Consider the following 21,004-nt stretch of genomic DNA (forward strand, 5'->3'; position numbering starts at 1 on the left):
TTCTACTTCTCAGCCTTGGCCTCACCTCTTTTGGTGATGTGCGTTGCTTTGATATACATCTCCATACATCTCTACGTGTGTGTGTATATATATATATATATACATATATATACATATATATAAACCCTGCTCCTTAATACCTCCCACAGCACAAGCTGCTTTGCTTTTCCCAGAGTTTCCAGATGGTGCTGAAATCTTCAGAGCTTTGGGGGGGGTTATTTGTTTATTTTTAGATAACTTCCCACACTTGGACCCTCACCACGATGCCTCAGCCTTTCCATTTACCAAACAGCCTCACTTTTAGCTCGGTTTCGTCCCCGCCGCCGGCCCCCTTCCCGGGTGGGTTTGCGATGAATCGTCGTGGTTTATTATTAGTGTCGGTGCTGAAGTTCGCTTTCTAAATCTCTGTTGTTCTTCCCCTTCCCAAAATAATCTGCAATTTCCTCTGCGTTGCGATCTCAGTTACTAGCTTACCTCCGCGCTGGATTGAGACTGAGTTTCCCAATGCGGCTTGGCTGTTAAAAAATAGAGAGAACCGCTAATCCCGTGTGCTGCTGGAAGAGTCCTGCGTGCATACATATCATACATATATTTCTCGTCTTTTTTAGGCTCCTTCTTTTCTGTTTGTTTGCATGTTTTCTCAAAATTCTGTGATTTTGTGGAACGGGAAAGAAATCTTGCTTTAACACATGCCAACGAAATCAATGTCGCTGAAGCCCGCAATAGAAGCACAGCACAATGCAAACGCCCTTCCTCCAGCCCGGTTCTCCCTTCTGCCAACCCACTAGAACAAAATGATTTGACTAAATAATAAATGCAGAAAAGTCCGGTCCCCGCAGACTCACAACAAAGGCGAGAAAAATGCGAGGCTAATTATTATCTTCCTTTCTTCGCACAGGTCTTTCTGTGAGGCTCTAGCAATTAGAGACGATGCTGGGGAACAAGCTCGACAGGAATTAGTCTCACTTGGGGAAATTACCACCCAGAGGTTTTCAGGATTTTTGCGCTGCTGTGTAAATTCCCTTTGCTCAGCTTAAATTCTTTTAAACAGATGCATCACTTTGACACCACATTTTAATAGTCGATTTAAAAAAAAAAAAGAAATATAAATATATATATATACACACACACACTTTTAAAATGTTTCCAGCTAGCTCTGATCCCAGCCTGTGTTTCTCCTGGTGGTCTTGCAACCAAATTCCTGGGGGCAGATGCTCTCCCGACCCTCTCTCAGCTCCCCCAGCAAACCTCCCTTGCCGGTCACACAGAGCTCCAAGCCAGCCGGACAAGCCAAGCGGGTAAATCTCTTGCCTGATTATTCACAGACTCCACTCATTTCCCTTCCTGTGAAAACAAACCCATCGTCCCAACATGAAAGGAGGTTGTAGCACGGAGGGTGTTGGGCTCTGCTCCCCACGAACAAGCGCCAGGACCAGAGGAAACGGCCTCGAGTTGCGCCAGGGGAGGTTGAGGTTGGATCTGGGGAACAATTTCTTCCCGGAAAGAGTTATTAACCATTGGAACAGGCTGCCCAGGGCAGTGCTGGAGTCACCATCCCTGGAGGGGCTGGACAGACGGACATGACGTTCCTAGGGACGTGGTTTAGTGCCAGGGTTGGGTTAATGGTTGGACTCTGTTTTGAGGGTCTCTTCCAACCGAAATGATTCTGTGATTCTAACACGACATCCCTGCCGCAGGAAGCACCCTGCATGCAGGAACTGGTTTTTCCTGCTCCTACCAGGGTGGGGGTCGGTTTATGTGCCCTGCAAGTCCCCATCTCCTCCTCCAGCCACGGGGGGGGCCAGCTGAGCGTTGGCCGACGTGATGTTCCTTGCTACGGTGTTGTCCAACGCCTGTGCTTAGATTTCCACGAGTATTTGCTTCGGTCAAATGGTGAGGAAGCCTTTGAGCATGTTCAGCTCTCTCCCGGGGGCACCCAGCCCTACCCAGCCTGGTAGTGGTACCCGGATGCCCAACATGGCCCGAGGTGTCCTCGAGATGTGGCAGGGTCCTTACGCAGTGCTGGCACCTCCTGGATTACATAGCTCTGCTGGAAATATTTTGCCGCCGAGAGGTCCTAGAAATCGCATTTGTCTTTTCATGGCCATGTTATTTGGTGGCATTTCACTGATACGTCCAAAACCTGGTTTCCATCGCCCCAACCAGCAAACCAAAGTTTCCAGCACAAAGTTTGTACCTGGATGTGCAACACGGGGGTATTTCCCTCCAGTTCTCGGTGCCATTTGCTCCTTCTCACATAATTTTCTTTCCCTCTTTCAGATTTTTTGCTGCTTTGACACTTAATTAGCTTTGTGCTTGTGTTTAGTCTAACACCATCAATTAAAATAGTGATCAATAACAGACCAAACATTAACCCTTGAACACACCCCTGAGCAACCTCCTTCCACCCCGATACATCCCTTGATTCGCACAACTCATTATTTCTTTCCTCAACAGTTTCTCATCTATCCCACTATCTCATCTCCGTTTTGCCAGTAATTACGATCTCCCTCTGTTTTGATAATTTTGCTTTAGCAATAGCTTGGTCAGAGCATCAGCTCAGCCCATCCCTTCTGAGGACAGGGATGATTCTAAATGCCTGTAGAGTAGCAACCTGCTTCTCAGGCAAACAAGCAATATCTTTTAAATGCCAGAGTTCAAGTGATTTAATACTTTCCTTCTACTTTCAATTTTGGTTTTTTTCAGTAAATGAAATTTTCCTGGGAGAATGACTGCTTTCTCTTTCGCCCTACTCTTCTCTGCAGAATGTACCATATTTTTAAGCACAGCAAGTATTTCTAGTCTCGCTCGGCCACTTCTTTTGTATGACACTGTATTATTTATGTCACCTTAGCTTCTTTTATATTAAATATGACCTTTTATGGTTAGTTTCCAGCTGGATTTTTCCCCCTAGACATTTATTCTAAGCTTTCAAAAAACGCCTGTATGAATCTAGGAGATTCTATGCAGGAGGTGGGTAGCGGGGATTGCCATCGTGCTGGGGTCAACTTCTTAAACACCGCGGATATAATTTTATATCTTATATGGGGGAATTAGATGGGAAAGAGTGAGGACTGGGGCAGGTTTGGAGAAACTCGCCGTGCAACAATCAGTGTCCTGAACACCCTACCAGCCTAATTAAGTCATGTAGTGCTATTAATAAGCAGAGGGGCTTAACCAAGCCTCTGGGGAATGCCAAAATCATGTTCTCTTTCACTCCGTTACTTAAAAAAGTCCATTGCGATGTAAAAATCACACCCACCAAGCGGTGGTATCATAAAACGGTCAGATCAGAGCAGCTTGCAGAAGGGATGCTCACCTGTCGTGACAAGGGGGACATCAGGGTAACCATCTCCCGAGCTGGCTGTCCTGGGCTATACTGGGCTTGGCTGGGCTATACTGGGCTTGGCTGAGCTGTGCTGGGTGGTGCTGTACTTGGCTGTACTGGGCTGTACTGGGCTGCACTGGGCTGCACTGGGCTGCACTGGGCTGTACGGGGAGCACACCAGCAAGGGAGGATGAGGAGGACGGGGGGGCTCAGGTCCACAGGAGGATTCTGTACCCCCTGCCTGTGGAAAGACAAACACCTTCGGATGCTTTTAGTTTCCATGATTTGCAACGAGTCCCTCGGCGAGAATCCAAAATTACTGCAGCAGAGTCACTTGCAGACCCCTAAATCAAGGAGAGTAACTGAGTTATTGTGGCCTGTGTAGCTCAGGGCACAGAATTTCACCTCGCGAGACAGCATCGCGCTAGGGAAGGGACGTGAAGCCCGTCCCCCACCAAGGATGATGTGTGTGTGCCCCCCAACCTCCAGGCAGGAGGGGGGCGCAGCGCAGCCCCCACAGCCCTCCGGACAGTTGTTTCAGGAGGTGTCCCTGCTCATGGCAGGGGGTGGACTAGACGACCTTTGAAGGTCCCTTCCAACCTAACATATTCTCTGTTTCCGTGATTCTACGATGCAGGACTGAACCAGCATCTCTCAGCCCAGCTCTGGCTTTCAGACCGAACCCCCATCTCCTCACCCTCCACGCCGGCTGGCATTTCTGTGGTGTCATTTCAGCATTCGAGAAGGGAGGATATCGCCATCGCAGGGTTTGTTTCTTTTTCTCTCTCCTCTTGTTTGTGAGAAGCAGGCGGTGGAGTTAGAGTTTTGCAAAGCTCGGGCTTTCACAGAAGCGAAAGGCTCCCGCTCAGCAGCCTGTAAGCGCCCTCTGGTGCGAACGCAGCCGGCTCTGCCCTGCAGATTTATCCAGCAAACAGCCCGAATGGGTGTTAATTTGGGTGTTTCGGGTGATGGAAAAGGTGGGCAACAGCCACCCTGCACCATGAAGGGAGAGCAGGTTGGGCATCGGCATGATGCTCGTGAGACCTTGCTGAGGATTGGACCGGGATTTTTGGTGGGAAATGGGATTGGTCTGGTGGAATCGAGACGCCCAGTGGATAAGCACAGAGAAGGGCATAGATGGCTTTTTAGAGACCATCTCGGCATCCCAGCAGAAGATATGGTGGTAGCAGGAAGGTTGGAAATAAAGGGGAGCTTCCAGGTAGCATGAAAAGATAAATTTGAGGGTAATTAAGGGATGGGGTGCTCCCCAGGGAAGTAGTCATGGCCCCAAGAGTGACATTATTCAAGAAGCGTTTGGACAACGTCCTCAGACACATGGTGTGAATTTTGGGGGTGTCTTGTGCAGGGACAGGAGTTGGACTCGATGATCCTTGTGGGTCCCTTCCAGCTCAGGACATTCTGTGATTCTGTGATATGAAACGTGGGCCAGGAGGGCAGTGAGAAAGGGAGACAAGAAAAAAAAAGCCATGACAAAGATGAGAAGAGCTGCTCAGGTTGGGCAAACTGAGCTTGATGGCTCCGAGGAGACCTTATTGCAGCCTTTCCGTACCTAAAGGGGCCCATAAGAAAGATGGGGACAGACTTTTGAGCAGGAACTGCTGCAACAGGACAAGGGTGATGGTTTTAAACTAAAAGAGGGGAGATTCAGGCTGGACATGAAGAAGAAATTGTTGGCCCTGAGGGTGGTGAGAGCCTGGCCCAGGTTGGCCAGAGAGGTGGTGGATGAACCATCCCTGGAGACATCCCAGGCCAGGCTGGACGGGGCTCTGAGCAACCGGAGCTGGTGCAGATGTCCCTGCTCATGGCAGGGGGGGCACTGGGGGAGCTGGGAAGGTCCTTTCCAATCCAAAATATTCTGTGATTCCATGATTCTAAGGAAGGGCTGACGTGTTCAACGCTACTGCTGCAGCCTTGCAAAGCGTGATTTATCAGCGGGATGATTAAAATGAAAGTAGATTAAGGAAAGTGGAGGTGAAAGGCTATTGGGTTTGAGTCAGTAGGGCCTGAATTTATCTCAGTTTATTTGCTTTGGCTAATGACTTAAGGAAGTTTTAATCTCTTGGGTTATAAGGGAGGACTGAAACATCCCCAGGGGACTGGGGCAGATTAACAGTAAAGCCCATTTATGTAAAGCAGGACCTACAGGCTTGTTGGTCGAGTTCAGAATCCTGAGAACTACTAGGACATCTACATTAAACATCTAATTCCTATGGACCTGTAGTACTCATAGGATGATTAATAAATTCATACAGACTCTTTATTAGAACAAAAAAACCGACTGAAATTAAACAAAAAAGCTTAGTTGGGTTGCTGACCCAGAAAAGAGAAAGATTAAGATCGCTTGGCTTTAGTGATGTTACTGAAACGTCAATGTTGTGTCCAAGCAAAAGATGCTGTGGAAAACCTCGCCCAGCTTGAGAACGGGTGACAAGAGGAGACTCTGTCGTTCTTCTAGTAATTTCTGAAGAACAGAACAAGGCTTCCTGCTTCTTGACCAGTGTTTTTTCTGCATAAAATGTTCTGTGTGCGTTGCAAACAGTCAGGCTGAATATAGGACAGTTCGGGTGACGGTGCCAGTAGCGCTTGAAGGGAACAGAGTTTGCATAAACCAAAGGGGACGCGTGTTTATGTAACTGGGCGTCGAGTCTCGCCCTTGAATCCTTGCCAAAATATCACTTTGCTTCTCTGTCATTCTTGACTCAGTGGGGAAGCTTCAACGCAAATATCTCTCCGAAGAGAGAAAAGACTTGAAACAATAATCTACCGGACAAAGATATTCTTAAGGTTTTACAAAGATACTTTCTGTCGGTCAAGGGTGAGCAGTAAAAGAAATCAAGCTGTGCATGACAAATAAAACTTGAGAAAAAAAATTCAAAAGATGGCAAGATGTAGCCTGTAAAATCTCCCAGACTGAAATAAGAGGTGAATTTGGAAAGGTGTCACAGCTCACGCTTCCACAGAGTCCTCACAAACATGTAAAGCAGAGGTAGGCTCAGCACCAAGACGCTGTGGATTGAGGAATTTCAATGCGTTACCACGCCGGACACTTCGTCTCTCTCCATCTTTATTCAGTGCCTGGAAGAGCAGAAGTTCTGCTCTATGTGCTGCTGACTTGACAGCGAGAAATATTAATACTTCAGAAATATTAATACTCCAGTGGAATGTAAAGGGCCAGCATGGCTGGCTCCCCACTTATTTAACATACCCTTGTTTACATTGCAATACATGTGGGACAAACTGTGCAGTGATATTATTTATTATTCTTTTTTTTTTCCCCTCAGAAATAAAGAACCAGCACAACCCAACGAGGATGGAAAAAGGCCCGTATAATAATAATTTCTCAGCAGGACACGCGGCAGAAGTCAAAGCCTCCGAACGCGGTCTCTCCAGCTCCTGAAGTAAGCATTTTTCAGTATATAGAACAGGAGGTTCACGTTATGTGCCGCTTTCGGTGCCTAGAAAAAACAAAACAAAGGAGAAAAGCCAAGCTAGCATCAGCCGTGCAGCAAACTGCAAAATGGCAGCATTTCCCGGAAATTGAAGCAAATGCAAAAGAATTTGCTTCCGGGGTTAAGCGTGTGTCGCTTAAGTATAAATTCTGCAATATGGAGCATTTGTTACAGCCTTCTTCACATATTTCGCAGCACACACTGGGGCTGAGGCATTTAACAACTTATAATAAGGACAATTTACCTGGCAGTATGTAGCCCAGCAAAGTGCAAGATTTACTTTATGGAATAAGCAGTAGAGTATATGACATTTCAATGTTAAGGTCAAACCCAGCATGGCAGGAGGCAGCACACAGTTACCCTTTTAAGGCCGTATGGCATCGGACCAAAATAAAATTATGTTTTTCCTCCATGAGGGGAGCAAGACTGAGAATGAGAGAATTTTTCTTTGCCTTTCTCCATGACCGAAGCCCACAGACCCACGGTCTTGCCTTGCTGTACAGGAAAAAAAAAGCAACCAAAAAAGCATCCGAACGTACATGGCCTTACATAGGGCTTGTCCGGTTCCTCCAGTAACTCGGTGTTCACATCCACGGAGTATGGACAGTAAAGCTTAAAGAGTCTTTCATTTCCAACTTGGTTTTTTGGATTCCCTCCCATTCTTATACCCAAGCACAAGAAAAAAAGAAAAAAAAAAAAAAAAAAAAAGAGCTCTTGTGCTTCAAATTTTGAACGTGTGGTCCCTGGCCACACAAATGTCATGTGGACATTTTTGTATTCAAGAAACTGTTTCTGGGATGGTATTTGATTGCCAAGAAACTCTAAGTTTAACCTGAAGAAGATTTCTGTGTGAAAGCCATGGAAAATTCCCGTAGAAGAAACTAAAAGTCAGTTTTTTTCCTCTTAATTTGCTCCTAGCTGAAGCACCTCTTGGGCAGCCAGTTTAAGGAGCAGAACTATGTCCAGTGTTAAGGACAGAGTTAAGACAAAGACACTCTGTAAGCTACTTTAACCAATATTTACAATATGGGTAAGGATGTGTTTATTGTGTTATGTACTTAAACAGATACAAAGACCACCTTTGGAAACATCTCACAAGTACATTTATTAGTCAGGAATAATCTGTCTCAAAGCGTGACCCATTTCATATTTCAAATAGCATTTCATTACAGCACAGCTGCATGAGCCTTTCTTCTCCCTGACCAGATGTTTGATATGCAGAAGGCAGACTTCAGCACACTACTTATGCACATGCATAAGTTCCTCGATTTGTTTACCTTCGAGGACAGTAGCTGAAGAAAAGTCCGTTTGTCTTAATCATTTGAAAAGCTTCTTTCTTTTCTTTCTCCACTGTTTATCATCCACATCTTCAGCATCGGCAGGAGGATCTGGTATCACGAGGCCGTCGGTCACTTTATAGTAGACCACTGTGGAATCTGTCTCAACTATGGCCAAGGTAACCGACAGCGGGGTGTCGGGATTGTCCGGTGGGAGAGACGCTTTTGTCAGGATTTCTCTTATTCTAGAAGAGGAAACAGTCGGTTAGAAAGGAGTCCAGAACCACCTAACAATGGCACAAAGGTAGAAGTGTAGCATTGCTATTTTTATTCAGCCTGGTTTTGTTTTGCATATTTGTCTTCACTGAAGAAAGTATAATATAAAAAAAAAATACCAAGTCCAAAAATTCAAATCTGCTAAAAATCCAAAAGTATAGAATCAAGCAACAAAATCAAATAACAAATAATTTAATAAAAACAAAGTCAGTTATATCCATCTCTGTTGGAAATGGCTCAACACACGCTTCTAAGGTTTGCTTAGGTGTACGACTGTGCACATGCCTCAACCATCCTTCCACTACCACAATCATAGCATGGCAATCCCTAATGGCCTTGTTTTCATCAGATTAAAAAAAAAAAAAAAATCTCTCTAATTGAATAACACATGGTGTCCAATTAGAAAACAAAATAATTAAAGCTTGTTCCATTTGTAGAGATAAATCCTCCAGGCTCCGCGCTGCGGTCCTCTGCCAGGCTGTGATGACCCAGGAACCAACGCCAGGTTTCTCTACCTCCCCGTCTAGACTAGAAGCCACAAGACTAATGTTCTTCAAGACAGTTGGCATAAATAACATCTTCCTTAAAAATTCAAGACAAAGTTACGTAATTTTTCCTTTTCGGCTTATTTGAAGAATAACATGCCAGTTACTTTTCAGTTCAGAGCTGAGCACAACATTAATTTCTGGAGTCTTTGCGTTACTGTTCTGAGTGGGGAGCAAGTTGTGAAGCAGCGCAGAGCGCAGAGCAGTAACACTCCCCGTAGCAGTGTTTCACGGGGAGCTTTCTCCTTCACCCAAACCTCAGGTGCAAGAGGCCTCATCTGGGATTGCCTGGCCAGGTTACAGCCTGCGGAGAGGTCAGCTGTGCAGTGGCAAAAATCACCCCTCGCTTCATGTGCCCCCGAGATCTCACCCATCAGAGAGCGTCAATTTCTGAAGCCGGGCACTGTAGTTGAAAATAAGGCTCTTTGTAAATGCATCAGCTTTCAAACTTTAATCATCATCTTCCTTCCAAAGCTCTTTGATCCCTTAAAAAAAGCCAAATGGGAAGTGGCAGAGAATAAGCAGCAGCCTGGAAAGCGTACGCTATTAAGACCATGACCCTCTTAAGTATCCATCTGTGTCCTGAGCTGGTCATAATTCAGCTCGGCTGAACTCAGTAGTGCCTTTTCTTTTGCTTTCACCACTGGCCCATATATAATGCAACACAATAGAGAGATACTAAGGCTGTGAAAAGCCATATTCTGGTCCTCCTGCCATCAGCACATTTCATAACAAGAGAACAAGTAAGCAAAGAGGTACTGTTTTGGCCACCAACAGGAGACACCTGCAAAAGACTTGTACTTCAAGCAATGTGACATTTTTCGTCGTGTTCAGCCTGGAGAAGAGAAGCTCCAGGGAGACCTTAGCGTGACCTTTCCATATTCAAAAGGGGCCGATAAGAAAGATGGGCACAGACTTTTTAGCAGGGCCTGTTGTGATAGGACAAGGGGTGATGGTTTTAAACTAAGGGAGTGAGATTCAGGCTGGACACGAGGAAGAAATTTTTTACAATGAGGGTGGTGAAACCCTGGCATACCACAACCAGCCTTAATGCAATGCGGGTTCGTGAGAGGGTATCTTTTAAAAGAACGAGCTTCGGAATTCAGGAAGTCTGTATCAGGCGCCCGTGTTTCCTCTCCTCCCCTGAAGGCATCACTGTGAGCCTCTGCATCCTGCATGTTCACAAGGTTTCTCTGCAGCAGCGGAGATTTCAAAGGAGTCAGAGAACAACTGGGTTTGTGCCGATTTCACTGCACTTGCTACCTGCCATGAATAGAAAGATGAAATACTGCAGGAAAGGTATAGGGTTTTTAAATCCTTTTGATGTACCTTACACCCTATACGGGGAAAAAAAAAGGGAAAGAATTGTTCTTGGCCTTCTGAAACTCAAAGGAGTGCACATCTGATCTCCTAAACAAGGCAAGAAGCCTTTATTTCAAGAGACACAGCCCTCTAGGCTGCCCATCTCACTCAAAGTGAAGTCCTAAACAAGAAGCCCACATGTAATGCCTCCCCCCGACAGAGCTAGTGGACTTCGTTTACTGTTAATGGTTACAGATAAGCTCCTTAACGACCAGTACATCTGCTACACCATACAAGTGATGTCAGTAATAAAAGATGGCTTTTGCTTAAGTAAAAGTGGATTTAATGCTTCTGCCAGTGTCAAATATTAGGAGACTCTGGAACATGGGAATTCAATACATCCAGTACTTTGGCATATGTGGAGTCTTGACAACCTCCAGTCACCAGCGTCCAGACCAGCCTTTTCCTCAAGAGTCACAACTTCGTTAGGACACATTCTGCAAACATTGATCCCAGAGATACCAAGGGGTGCACAATGACTCTGGTTTTGGTTCCCCAGCATTTACAGGCCGTGCTCCAACAACATGAACCCCACAGAAGCCCTGGTGTCAAGCGTTTGGCATGGACTAGTTCTCCCTGGCTCCTCCTTTCCAGCAGACATCAGGTTTTAAGCAGAACATAGAGACTTAACATGATAAAAGGTGCAGCTGAGTGCTGCAGTGTCTAAATAAAAGTTTAGCATGTTTTCAGGCCAGTCTCAAGTAAAGCCTGCGTTGGAAGAAGGCACCGTTTCACTTTGTACAGTGTCCCTCAGGAGATGACAACACAATACTCAAAATCACTTTAGTACATCTTCATCCACAGGCTCGGCCTTGTTAATACACAGGCTCAGCCTGGTGAGGAAGAGCACGGACAGTCAGCTCTGTACATGCTGCCTTCTCAGGGCTTATGCCACTGACTACCTAATAAAAAATAAAAAGCATCTCAAGCCCCAAGAGAGTGCACAGAACAATCAAGTGTGCTGCATGCACAGCAGGAAGGCTACGAGTTAAAACATCCTGCAACCACTCCTCTCTCTCCTTCTCATCAAGAAAAGCCATTGAATGTTAAAATTGGCAGCACTGAAGCTTTAGGTTTCCCACACAAAAAGGTACGTCTCGAACAAAGGCACTATGAAAGGAAAACATACAGCAGCTAGGGGAACACATACACCACAAAAAACACTGGAAAGTTTTATTTAAGGCCCATAAATAGAATAAAACAATTTTTTAAATAATAATTCTCTTCTATAGATCACACAGTCCAAAGTTTTCAAAATAGCTTGAAAAATCTATCTATAATAACTGATGGTGTCTGCATGTTTGCTGCTAGCTAGGATCTGCTCCCACCATGAGAAACACAGTTTCCACCCAGGAAGCAACCTCACATTCACCTCATTGCTGGAGATGAAAGGGATTTAACCTCAAGTATGCGAAGGAAACACACAAAAGTAAGACCTGGAATTTCTAAAGCATCACAGGAGGGACTTCAGAAAAGGCTTTCTAGATACCTACAAACTACAGTCAGTAGAGATTGCTTTTTTCTACCAGAGAACTAGTCATAAGAACAGGTTTAACTTATTTAACATCATGCAAGGACAACTGCAGCTAAGGTAACTGCACTATGAATGTCATCCTGCATCTGCCTTTACTGCTGCATTCAAACTAAATGGCAATGGTGAGCTCACCTGGTCTTATATTATAGTTGCAATTAATAGCTTAAAAACAAAAGAAAACCCAACAACAAAACAAAACCAAGAATCCATTCAAAGAAAAGAATTTTCCATCTTTCCTTCATTTAATTTCTTTTATTAACAAAAGACTTTAATACTAGGTAGGCCTTCAACAAACATCAGAAATCTGTACTGGTTTTCCTAATGATCTGCTCCCAACAAAATAACATTGCCCTTTTCACTCCAGAGAAAGAAACTGGTATATGCCTGGTTAACTTCAGGAAACTGTAGCTTAAGGTTTTAACTGACTATCCAAAAAGTAAAAAAAGAACAGAATTGCAAAGGCAAGATGACACAAGCAGGAAGTTTTGTGATGAACAAAGGAGTATTTCAGCGACAGATGCCATGCAAATACCTCTGAAAAGCAGCAGAAACACTGGAAGCTCAGAGAAGTTCCACCAGGAATGCTGCTCCAGACCCAGCTGGAGGGCAGGCAGCAATATTAACTTAGTGCTTCGAAATATATGGGGAGAAGTACACAGTGGTGGTGGGAGGTGTAAACGGACACCACTATTTCTTGGGATTTGTTTCCAAACTACAGGAACATGAGATGCTAGAAGAAACTCATGGTTTTGTAATGGGGAAAAAAAACCCCACAACAAACCTAAAGAAAACACCATGTGCCTCACTGGTCAGGAAAAGGAATTGAAACCTCAAGAAATAGAAAGCAGAAGTTGAAAAGAAAACAAGGCATTATGCAAAAAGGAAGAATCGGAATTCAGTAAAGTTCTACAAGATACACCAACTATAGGATGTTCACTCATAACACTCTGCAACCAACTCAAATAATGCTTATAGCAGAACAGCTGGGACAAAACTGTGAAGGGGATGGCAAGATAAGGCGCATGTGACACTTCCAGTGCATTTATAACAACAGTGCTTCTTAGAAGCAAAACACCTTTAGATTAGACTAAGATCTATTTCAGACTACAGATTTAAAAGAGGACAAATCATTTCCAGTCCTCAGATTTCCTTCTAAGCATGCTTCTTGGCTTTATAATGAAACATTTCTGTAGTCTTCTTCCAAATTAGGTTACCATTTTAACAAAATAATGCTTTCACTCTTGACCTAAAACAAACTTTACTTTCTTTTACTCCATAACCTCATGCAAGGGACTTCATCCTTCATGTCCAGCACTTGAATACAAAAACCAAACAGGGTAGCGACATATCATTTAATCTGATGATTTATTAGTAACATTTTGCTTGGACAATGTTATATGTCTAGGACAGAGAGCATGTAATTCCACTAGATCCAGCATCTAACTCCCTGATCCTTGGAAGGATGAAGGCTTTCAAAGCTATTTAGAAAATCCAGCTGCCATAGAATCAACCTACAAATTCCTCCTGTAAGTGTGAATTAGTGCTAAATTCAAAGGGGAACAAACACAAGGTTCTCCTGACCTCTGCATATGGTTGAGAGCGCAGTCCAAGACAGACATAAGTTGCACGTTATTCTCCAGGTCTTTACTTGCAGAAGATTCAGCAATCTTCATTTTAAGAGCATGCTCACACAGCATGAAGCCACTTTTCAGACTGTACGAGGCTAAATTGGTGGTCCCTTTGCTCCAGAATTTTGCAATTCAGTGAGTTACTACACAGCCTTACACCAGTAGGGCAGGACAAACAGCTTCCATCAAGCCGTTTGTAGAAGTGGACAGCGAGCCCAGTGAGCAGAACAGCTTTTGCCTCAAGCAATTAACTGTCACACTTAAACTGGATGTGATGAAATCTTCTAACAGGCTAAAAACCACTGAGCAGATTTTTTTTTGTTTTTGGTAAGGCTCTCATATTTATCATCTGCTCAGGTGTCTTGCCGGTAATTTCCACAGCAACTTTACTCTGGCCTTTTAAGGACACACTCCTCGGAGTGTTGGCCAGGCCAGAATCTTCATGAGACACCTGAGAAGGCCGAGCTTGGCAGAAGTGGCTTCAAGACAAAAACCACCCCTGCAGCCGCTCCTCAAGCAATGCTGCCCATAAACGCTGCTGTTTGCCAGCTGCTTTTGCAGTGAGCACATTTCCAGGCCCAGCAATGAGGACAGGAGGTTTTCACCTTCCCAGCCTCTCCAATGGCTTGTTTTCAACACTCAGGGAGCTGCGTTCACTCATACTTGTACCTATTCCTCCACCTTTAGTAGGTAACACGAAAAGCCAAAGCGTTGCTTTGAACAAAACGGCAAAGTAGCGCAAAGTACAAAAGCTTTCCTGTCAAGTCAAGTGAGAAAATATAATTTAAGACCTCAGATACCTAACAAGCCTCCTGCTATCAAGAATCACAACAACGAATATGCATCACTGTCAGAACAAAGAGGCAGCAGTACTGTAATACTGATTCCAACTCCTTCTGCAGGATCCCTTTTTAATGGCCTCCCTCTACACAACGTAACTTCAAGCTACAATTATTGTCTATATTATGTGTTTTTTGCTTCCAGCAAAGGAGTCAAGCTGATGCTGTCCTTTCTCTACAAAAACACACCAGGCCCCTCTGATCAGTGATGAACTGCTAATAGAATTCCAAGCATGCATATGCACATTTAATAACACAAATACAAGCATATACAATCTTCTTGCCTGACAACGTCTATGGGTGTTGAGCACATACAGGCTTTAATGGACTCACCTAGCATTACAGCCCGGTATTCAGCTCATTTTAGCGACAATACGCTCTGTGTAGTTGCTCTGTAGCAAAACCTAGTCACAAACTGTACTTTTAATCAATGTGACGCATTCACTCTTTGCCTCTCTAACACGCATCCTTCCAGTAATGGATTCCACCCGCGCTGGTGCCAGCAGCAGAGCAAACAGTATCGCCACAGTACAAACAAGTTCGGAGGCTCCAAGTGAAAAGCTCCAATGAAACAGTACAAGATGGGACACACACGCAGTGCAATATCTCCCTGTCATTAAAAGCTAATTAGAACATACTTGCTGGTGTTGATCCATAGCCAGGAATCAAAGTTTCCAGCCTAGGTAGAAACCTACTGCATTAAACAAGCACCACAACTCAGCACGTAGGCGTCATTTCTCAAAGATCCCATATCCTAATTTTCTGCCTTCTATTCCCACCTAAAAATCTAGTTCAAAGCACAAACAGCAGTGTGTCCCTTTCACACACAAACAGCGCTTCTTCCAGAGAGGCCAAATGACACTCGGCATTTCATCTAGCAAGACCTCTCAGCAGCTTTCCTCTGTTGAGATCACACCGTATTTCTCTGGAAGACTGAGACCACAACAGTGATTGACCAATATTTGCAAATGGAAGATTTTTGAAATCCAGCAACACCTAGGAAGTCATTCTCTTCCCTCTCACAAATTAATTCCTTCCGAAGATACCCTAAGAGGGGAAAACACACAGCAGAATTAAGATGGAAGTCTGTCTGCAAGAGACTGATCTGTCACTTCTGAAACCTAAAAAAAAAAACATGCAAAACCCACAGTATGTTTAAACCACCACTCCTAGAGTGCACAAATGCACACAACATCTGCAAGTGCAATACATTAGCTACCTATTACTGTGTCAGGCTGCTGCCCACAGAGCAAGAGAGGAGAGTAAACACAAGCAAGATCTGTAAAGCCAGCCCTGAGCACAGTCTCCTCGCAGGAGTAGGAACAGAAGAAATTGGAAGAATGTACTACCGATATGCTGCAGCTGAAATAGTTCAAGTCTTCAGAGAGATCATAGAGGAGAATGGCAAATACCAGCAAGGAAAGACGGCCAGTATCAGAGAATAAATAACTCTGTGTGTTTGAGACTGCTCTAAGCCTCCAATCGTTTAAAATATACTGTAAAATTACTGAAGCAGAATTTCTCTAGGCTGCAAATATCTGTAATATCACAAAGTCATAGCTGTGTTGTCCTCTGCTTGAGAATTATTTAGTCTTGCACATGCAAAGAGAGTCAGGCAAAATCACAGCTCAAAGGACAGTCACACATTAGATTCTGGATAAGAAAGAGGAATTTCCAGTTGAAAGTAGCCAAATTATACCTTCAGAACAAAAACCAAATCAAACCAAACCCACTAGGCTTATCCATAAGATTAAACAACTTTTTAAAAGTTTAATCTCAGACAGAGAACTTCTAAACACAACTTCTAAACAACACAAAGTGTTAATGAGCAGGAGGAGTCAGTTGTCATGGGAAGCTGACACCAAAGGTGTTACCATTTTCAGGGAGGGAGAAGCAGAGACTGATGAAGCTTAGAAAATTAAAGAAAATGCAACATTGTGTGTATGTTTGCAGCCCAAAATAACTCTGCTCACGGCCTGAGATATTGTTTTCCTCTGATACTCCTTTGTTTCCCACCCCTCATGACCAAGGCATCAGCAGCCCGTTAAATATATCTGTTCTTCATTTTATCTCATTGGTAACGCAAGCCAAACACCAACCATATCCTCACCTCTCATGGCTTAACGATATGTGCGCAGGTACCGGCACCATCACCTGGAACCCGTCCTGTTCTTTTTCACGTGCATGTAAACAGACCAGCTGCAGTTCCTCTACTCCAACATGCTTCACTTCGTGCCAGTTTCTCCCTAGGAAGGTTCATCATCAACGAGAAGGATCAGAACACAAAATACAAGCTTTAATCATTCAAATATTACATCTGGTATTTAAGTTAATGTCTTAGGTCCTGTTTTCCCTCCCTCTCCTCACAGATCATTTCCCATGAGGGGAAACTACCCCATTTAACTGTCAAGTTCCCCTTCTGAGAATCAATCCTGTTAAAGAAACCCACAGGAGCAGTACTGGTCTGCTGACTCCAGAGCTGCACTGACAGTAAATAGGGATCTGTCTGACAAAGCTTTGTTTCAAAGAGGCAAAAATTAGCTTAAAAAAAAAGGTAAAAAGAAGATAAAACACATGCAGCTTTAGTCATCTGCAGCATAAAAGTATAATCCAAATCAGTACCCTAAACTGTGAAGGAGCAGGTGCTAAAATCACAATTAATGATAATACACGATTCTTCCGTTCTGCTTGAAGGGACAAGGCTAAAAGTTTTTGTTGCAGAACTACAGGAGACTTAACACCTACTAAGGCATTTGCTTCAGAGGTGTAACAATAACAGACACGGTGCTTTCTGGCCTGTAAAACCTGCCCTGACCTTGAGAACCACCAGCCTCCAGGAGAAATTCAAGTATTTTCATTAGGCTGCCTGCCTACAGACTGTCCCTTTTCAATAACGCCAACACAGGAGAATCGCAGACAGCTTATAAATCTTATAACTCTGCTCCTCTCTTACAAGACACCAGAAGACTACACTGCATTTGTCATAATTATTGCCACCAGACTTCCAAATTATCGTTTTTCCTACAGAAATTCTTGCTCTTCCCAGAAAACAGCGATTTGCTAAACGGTAACCTTAGTGAAATGCTATGATTTCGTAACTTTGACATGAAGCTACAAATGAGGACTCTATTACCAGCACAAACTTTAGCAGCAGCCAAAGGCAAAGAGATTTGGTGAGATGTCTATCCGGTTGCTTCATTATTACCTTCCAAGAGGTCCAGATATACCAGAAACGCAACATAGATTTGAGTACTGTCAGATATATCAAGAGACATCATTTCTGTGAACTGAAACCGAAAAAGTAACGTTGGTGAAGGAAAGCAGAAGTTATATAAAGTATATAAAGAAGGCACAGACCAAACCCAGAAAGCAATCTAAGCCACTGAAGTCTGAAACCAGTTTTAAGGTCTAATAGGCAATTAAAAAGCAGGACTTGTGTTCTGACAGTATCTTAAAAGCTCTTTTTTCCACATTCCCCCTATTTTGGTGCTTCAGAAAGCAAGCCAAATAAACAAAAAAATGAGGAATCGCAACTATTTCTGGAACAGCTCTAGCTTTGTGGAGAAGGGCTATGAATTTTACCTATTTTCACTGCAGTACATCAACATAAGATGACAGCCAAATTAAATACCTCTATGTTTTCGGTGTACTAGAAATTAAGATGGGGTTAAAGTTCAAAACAGTTGTGTTTTCCAGCTGTGATGTCAGCATTTACAACCTCGTGCTCTACTAAAAGAGACATTCACAGAATCATAGAACAGTTTGGGTTGGAAGGGACTTTCAAACATCTAGTCCAGCCCTCCTCCAATGAACAGGGAGCTCATGTAGTTCTATACATGCAGATTAAAAAATGACTCCACTGAAAAGCTGAAAATCTAATATATTTGCTGCTGAAGACTATGAGATGGTTTCCTGTTACAGATTTAAACGCACCAACGAGCAAGTGCCACACAATATTATACTTAGAGAAATTAGGTTTAAGTATTATTATATTTTAAATAGAAAATGCATTGTTTCTTTAGACTACTAAATAAAATCATCATATGCAGCAGAATGACAGCCTGAGGTGTCCAGGTAACTTATATAAGTGCTCATTAGCCAGCACGGCTGGTGTGGTAACAATGGTGCCTACGTTAAATGCTTTATGCGCAATAACAAACTACATAACTCTGTTTTACAGACACAGCTTTTGGTACAAAATTAAAGTCTGTCTTTCCATTACAGTTAAACATTCATAGAATAACATGCAGAAAAAAATAGTTCTAGACAGGTATGTTCCCCCAGCAACCCCCCAGCCTCTCGACAGGCCCAATAAAAAGGCACACGATATATTAAAATCTCCCCCTCCAGCATCCCTTTTGGGAGGGGGGACACCCCATTTCCCCAGCCCCTCAGCCTCGGGGTGATCACCGATGTGCACCCCCGGCCCGAGATGTTCCTCAACACCAAGGTGGGGGGATCCTGTCAGGGGCTGGGGCAAGGGCAGGAGAGCGGGACCCCGAGGGGCTGAGGGGACCCCAGAGCGACTGAGTCACCCTCAAAAAGCTGAGGGGACCCCAGAGCGACTGAGTCACCCCCAAGTTGCTGAGGGGACCCCAGAGCGACTGAGTCACCCCCGAGGGGCTGAGGGGACCCCAGAGTGACTGAGTCACCCCCAAGTTGCTGAGGGGACCCCAGAGCGACTGAGTCACCCCCCGAAGGGCTGAGGGGACCCCAGAGCGAGTCACCCCCCGAGGGGCTGAAGGGGACCCCGGAGCAACTGAGTCACCCCCAAGTTGCTGAGGGGACCCCAGAGCGACTGAGTCACCCCCCGAAGGGCTGAGGGGACCCCAGAGCGAGTCACCCCCCGAAGGGCTGAGGGGACCCCAGAGCGAGTCACCCCCCGAGGGGCTGAAGGGGATCCCGGAGCGACTGAGTCACCCCCGAAGAGCTGAGGGGACCCCAGAGCGACTGAGTCACCCCCGAGTTGCTGAGGGACCCGCCTCAGCGCCGAGCCCCTACCGAAGCCGCCTCAGCGCCCGGGCGCTGAAGGGCCGCGCCGCTCCCGCCCACACCTACCGCGGGGTGAATCGCCATCCAGTTGCCGCCGGCCCCTCCCGCCCAGTCCCCCCGCTCCCCCATCTCCCGCCCGCCCGCGGAGGTGCCCTCGGCCGGGCCGCCGTCGCCGTCCCCATCCCCATCCTCCTCCTCCTCCCCGGGGCGGGCCGCCGGCTCCATGCGCTCCCCGGTGTCACGCAGCCCAGCGCTCCCCGGCAACGGCGGCAGCGCCGCTCCCGTTCCGCCTCCGCGCCGTTCCCGCCGAGCCGAGGCTGGCCTTCTCCCCGCATTAAACCCTGCTTACCTCATCGCAGCGGGTCCCTCTGCAGTGCCTTTAAGGTCTTATTTCGCAAGGAGGCTTGAGGATTTCAAGTAACTCCCTCGAGCAGGCAGCCCAGAGAGCAGGGCCCTGAGGCCGCCATGTCTGTGTGGAGACCCCGGCAGCGGAGAGGAGGCTGCCAAGGAGATGTGGAGCTTGGACATGAGACGTTTCAGACCAACAAGGCAGGGTTCGTAACCCAGGCACCAATTTCAGCCTGTTTGGGCTTAGAATGTTTTCTATGGGAGACGAGGAGCACTTCAAAAAATATTTTATGTTATAAGAGCATCTCCACATACTGAACATACCGTGTTTGATTTTGGGCCCCTCATGCCAAGAAAGGCCTTGAGGTGCTGGAGCGAGTTGAGAGAAGGGAACGGAGCTGGTGAGGGGCTGGAGCACAAGGGTGATGGGAGCGGCTGAGGGAGCTGGGGGTTCAGCTGGAGAACAGGAGCTGAGGGGAGACCTTCTGATCTCTGACCTGCCTGAAAGGAGCTTGGAGCCAGGGGGGTCGGGCTCTGCTCCCCAGGAACAAGCGCCAGGACCAGAGGAAACGGCCTCAAGCTGCGCCAGGGGAGGTTGAGGTTGGATCTGGGGAAGAATTTCTTCCCCAAAGGGCTGTGGGGCATTGGAACAGGCTGCCCAGGGCAGTGCTGGAGTCACCATCCCTGGAGGGGTTGGACAGACGGAGATGAGGTTCTCAGGACATGGGGCAGTGCCAGGGGTGGGTTATGGTTGGACTCGATGATCTAGAGGGTCTCTTCCAACCAAAGTAATTCTGTGATTTAATGTGTTTCTTTACCACCCGCAGGTGCCACGCAGACACCAAAGGACTGTCTGTCGTTCCCTGGGTGCGCTGGCTTTGCCGTTCTTGCTACAGGGCCAGTGGAGCAGCCAGTGACACCATCCTGCTGTTGTCCCAAAAGGCGGGATCGTAACCCGGTGTGCAGAAACCAATTCACACACAGGGTCGAGGTATTTGCTTTATTTGCAGTTCTGCACAGAAAAGGGTGCTAGCGATCTTTCGTGAAGCTGGCACACTAGAAGCAGGCTGAGTTACATATTTATACATTTCAACTTTTAACTACTCCTAGCGTCTTACACATATTTATACCTGTTCAAAGTCTATTGATCTAAACTTTTCTCACCTTGGTTTAAAAGGTACAGTAAACATAACATTTTCTACGCATGCTCAGTGTGTAGGGGTGTTCTGGAGGCAGGTAGCCTTCAGCAAGAAGGTGTGTTTTTGTATTAAAATGAGCGTATAATGAGCATAGTTCACGAAAGTTCATAATATGCCACTTCTCCTTGCCAAATTTAATGGTTTGTTGCTATGTGCATATTCTTCAAGCTTTATCTCTGGGTTTGTGTTTCAGGTTCCTCTGGTAA

At 45.5% G+C, this 21,004-nt stretch overlaps 1 protein-coding gene across 2 annotated transcripts; it reads right to left on the reverse strand.

Annotated features, from left to right (window-relative positions):
- Positions 1-6,561: 6,561 nt before the first annotated feature.
- On the reverse strand, positions 6,562-19,481 carry TSEN15 (tRNA splicing endonuclease subunit 15). 2 transcript variants are annotated; one of them, XM_065649086.1, is made up of 5 exons: positions 19,318-19,481; positions 17,465-17,546; positions 16,370-16,505; positions 8,076-8,320; positions 6,562-6,804 (listed from the first exon to the last, which is right to left on the reverse strand). In XM_065649086.1, the coding sequence occupies exons 1-4, from the start codon at positions 19,474-19,476 to the stop codon at positions 8,116-8,118; spliced, it is 582 nt and encodes a 193-aa protein (XP_065505158.1). In that variant the 5' UTR covers positions 19,477-19,481; the 3' UTR covers positions 6,562-6,804; positions 8,076-8,115. The 2 variants fall into 2 exon arrangements, with proteins under 2 accessions (XP_065505158.1, XP_065505159.1); XM_065649087.1 differs by lacking the exon at positions 6,562-6,804 and having other exon boundaries at positions 7,879-8,320.
- Positions 19,482-21,004: the final 1,523 nt, after the last annotated feature.

Source organism: Caloenas nicobarica, chromosome 20 (genome assembly GCF_036013445.1).
Source record: "Caloenas nicobarica isolate bCalNic1 chromosome 20, bCalNic1.hap1, whole genome shotgun sequence".
In the NCBI taxonomy this organism is placed as follows: Eukaryota; Metazoa; Chordata; class Aves; order Columbiformes; family Columbidae; genus Caloenas; species Caloenas nicobarica.

What these genes read in the sequence shown, in the direction of transcription:
- TSEN15 (XM_065649086.1), bottom strand. Translation starts at nt 19,476, where the DNA reads ATGGAGCCGGCGGCCCGCCCCGGGGAGGAGGAGGAGGATGGGGATGGG. An exon ending in ATATCTGGACCTCTTGGAAG is followed by an intron (nt 16,506 to 17,464) that starts GTAATAATGAAG and finishes GAACCTTCCTAG; the next exon opens with GGAGAAACTGGCACGAAGTG. An exon ending in ATATCGTTAAGCCATGAGAG is followed by an intron (nt 8,321 to 16,369) that starts GTGAGGATATGG and finishes TTCCTCTTCTAG; the next exon opens with AATAAGAGAAATCCTGACAA.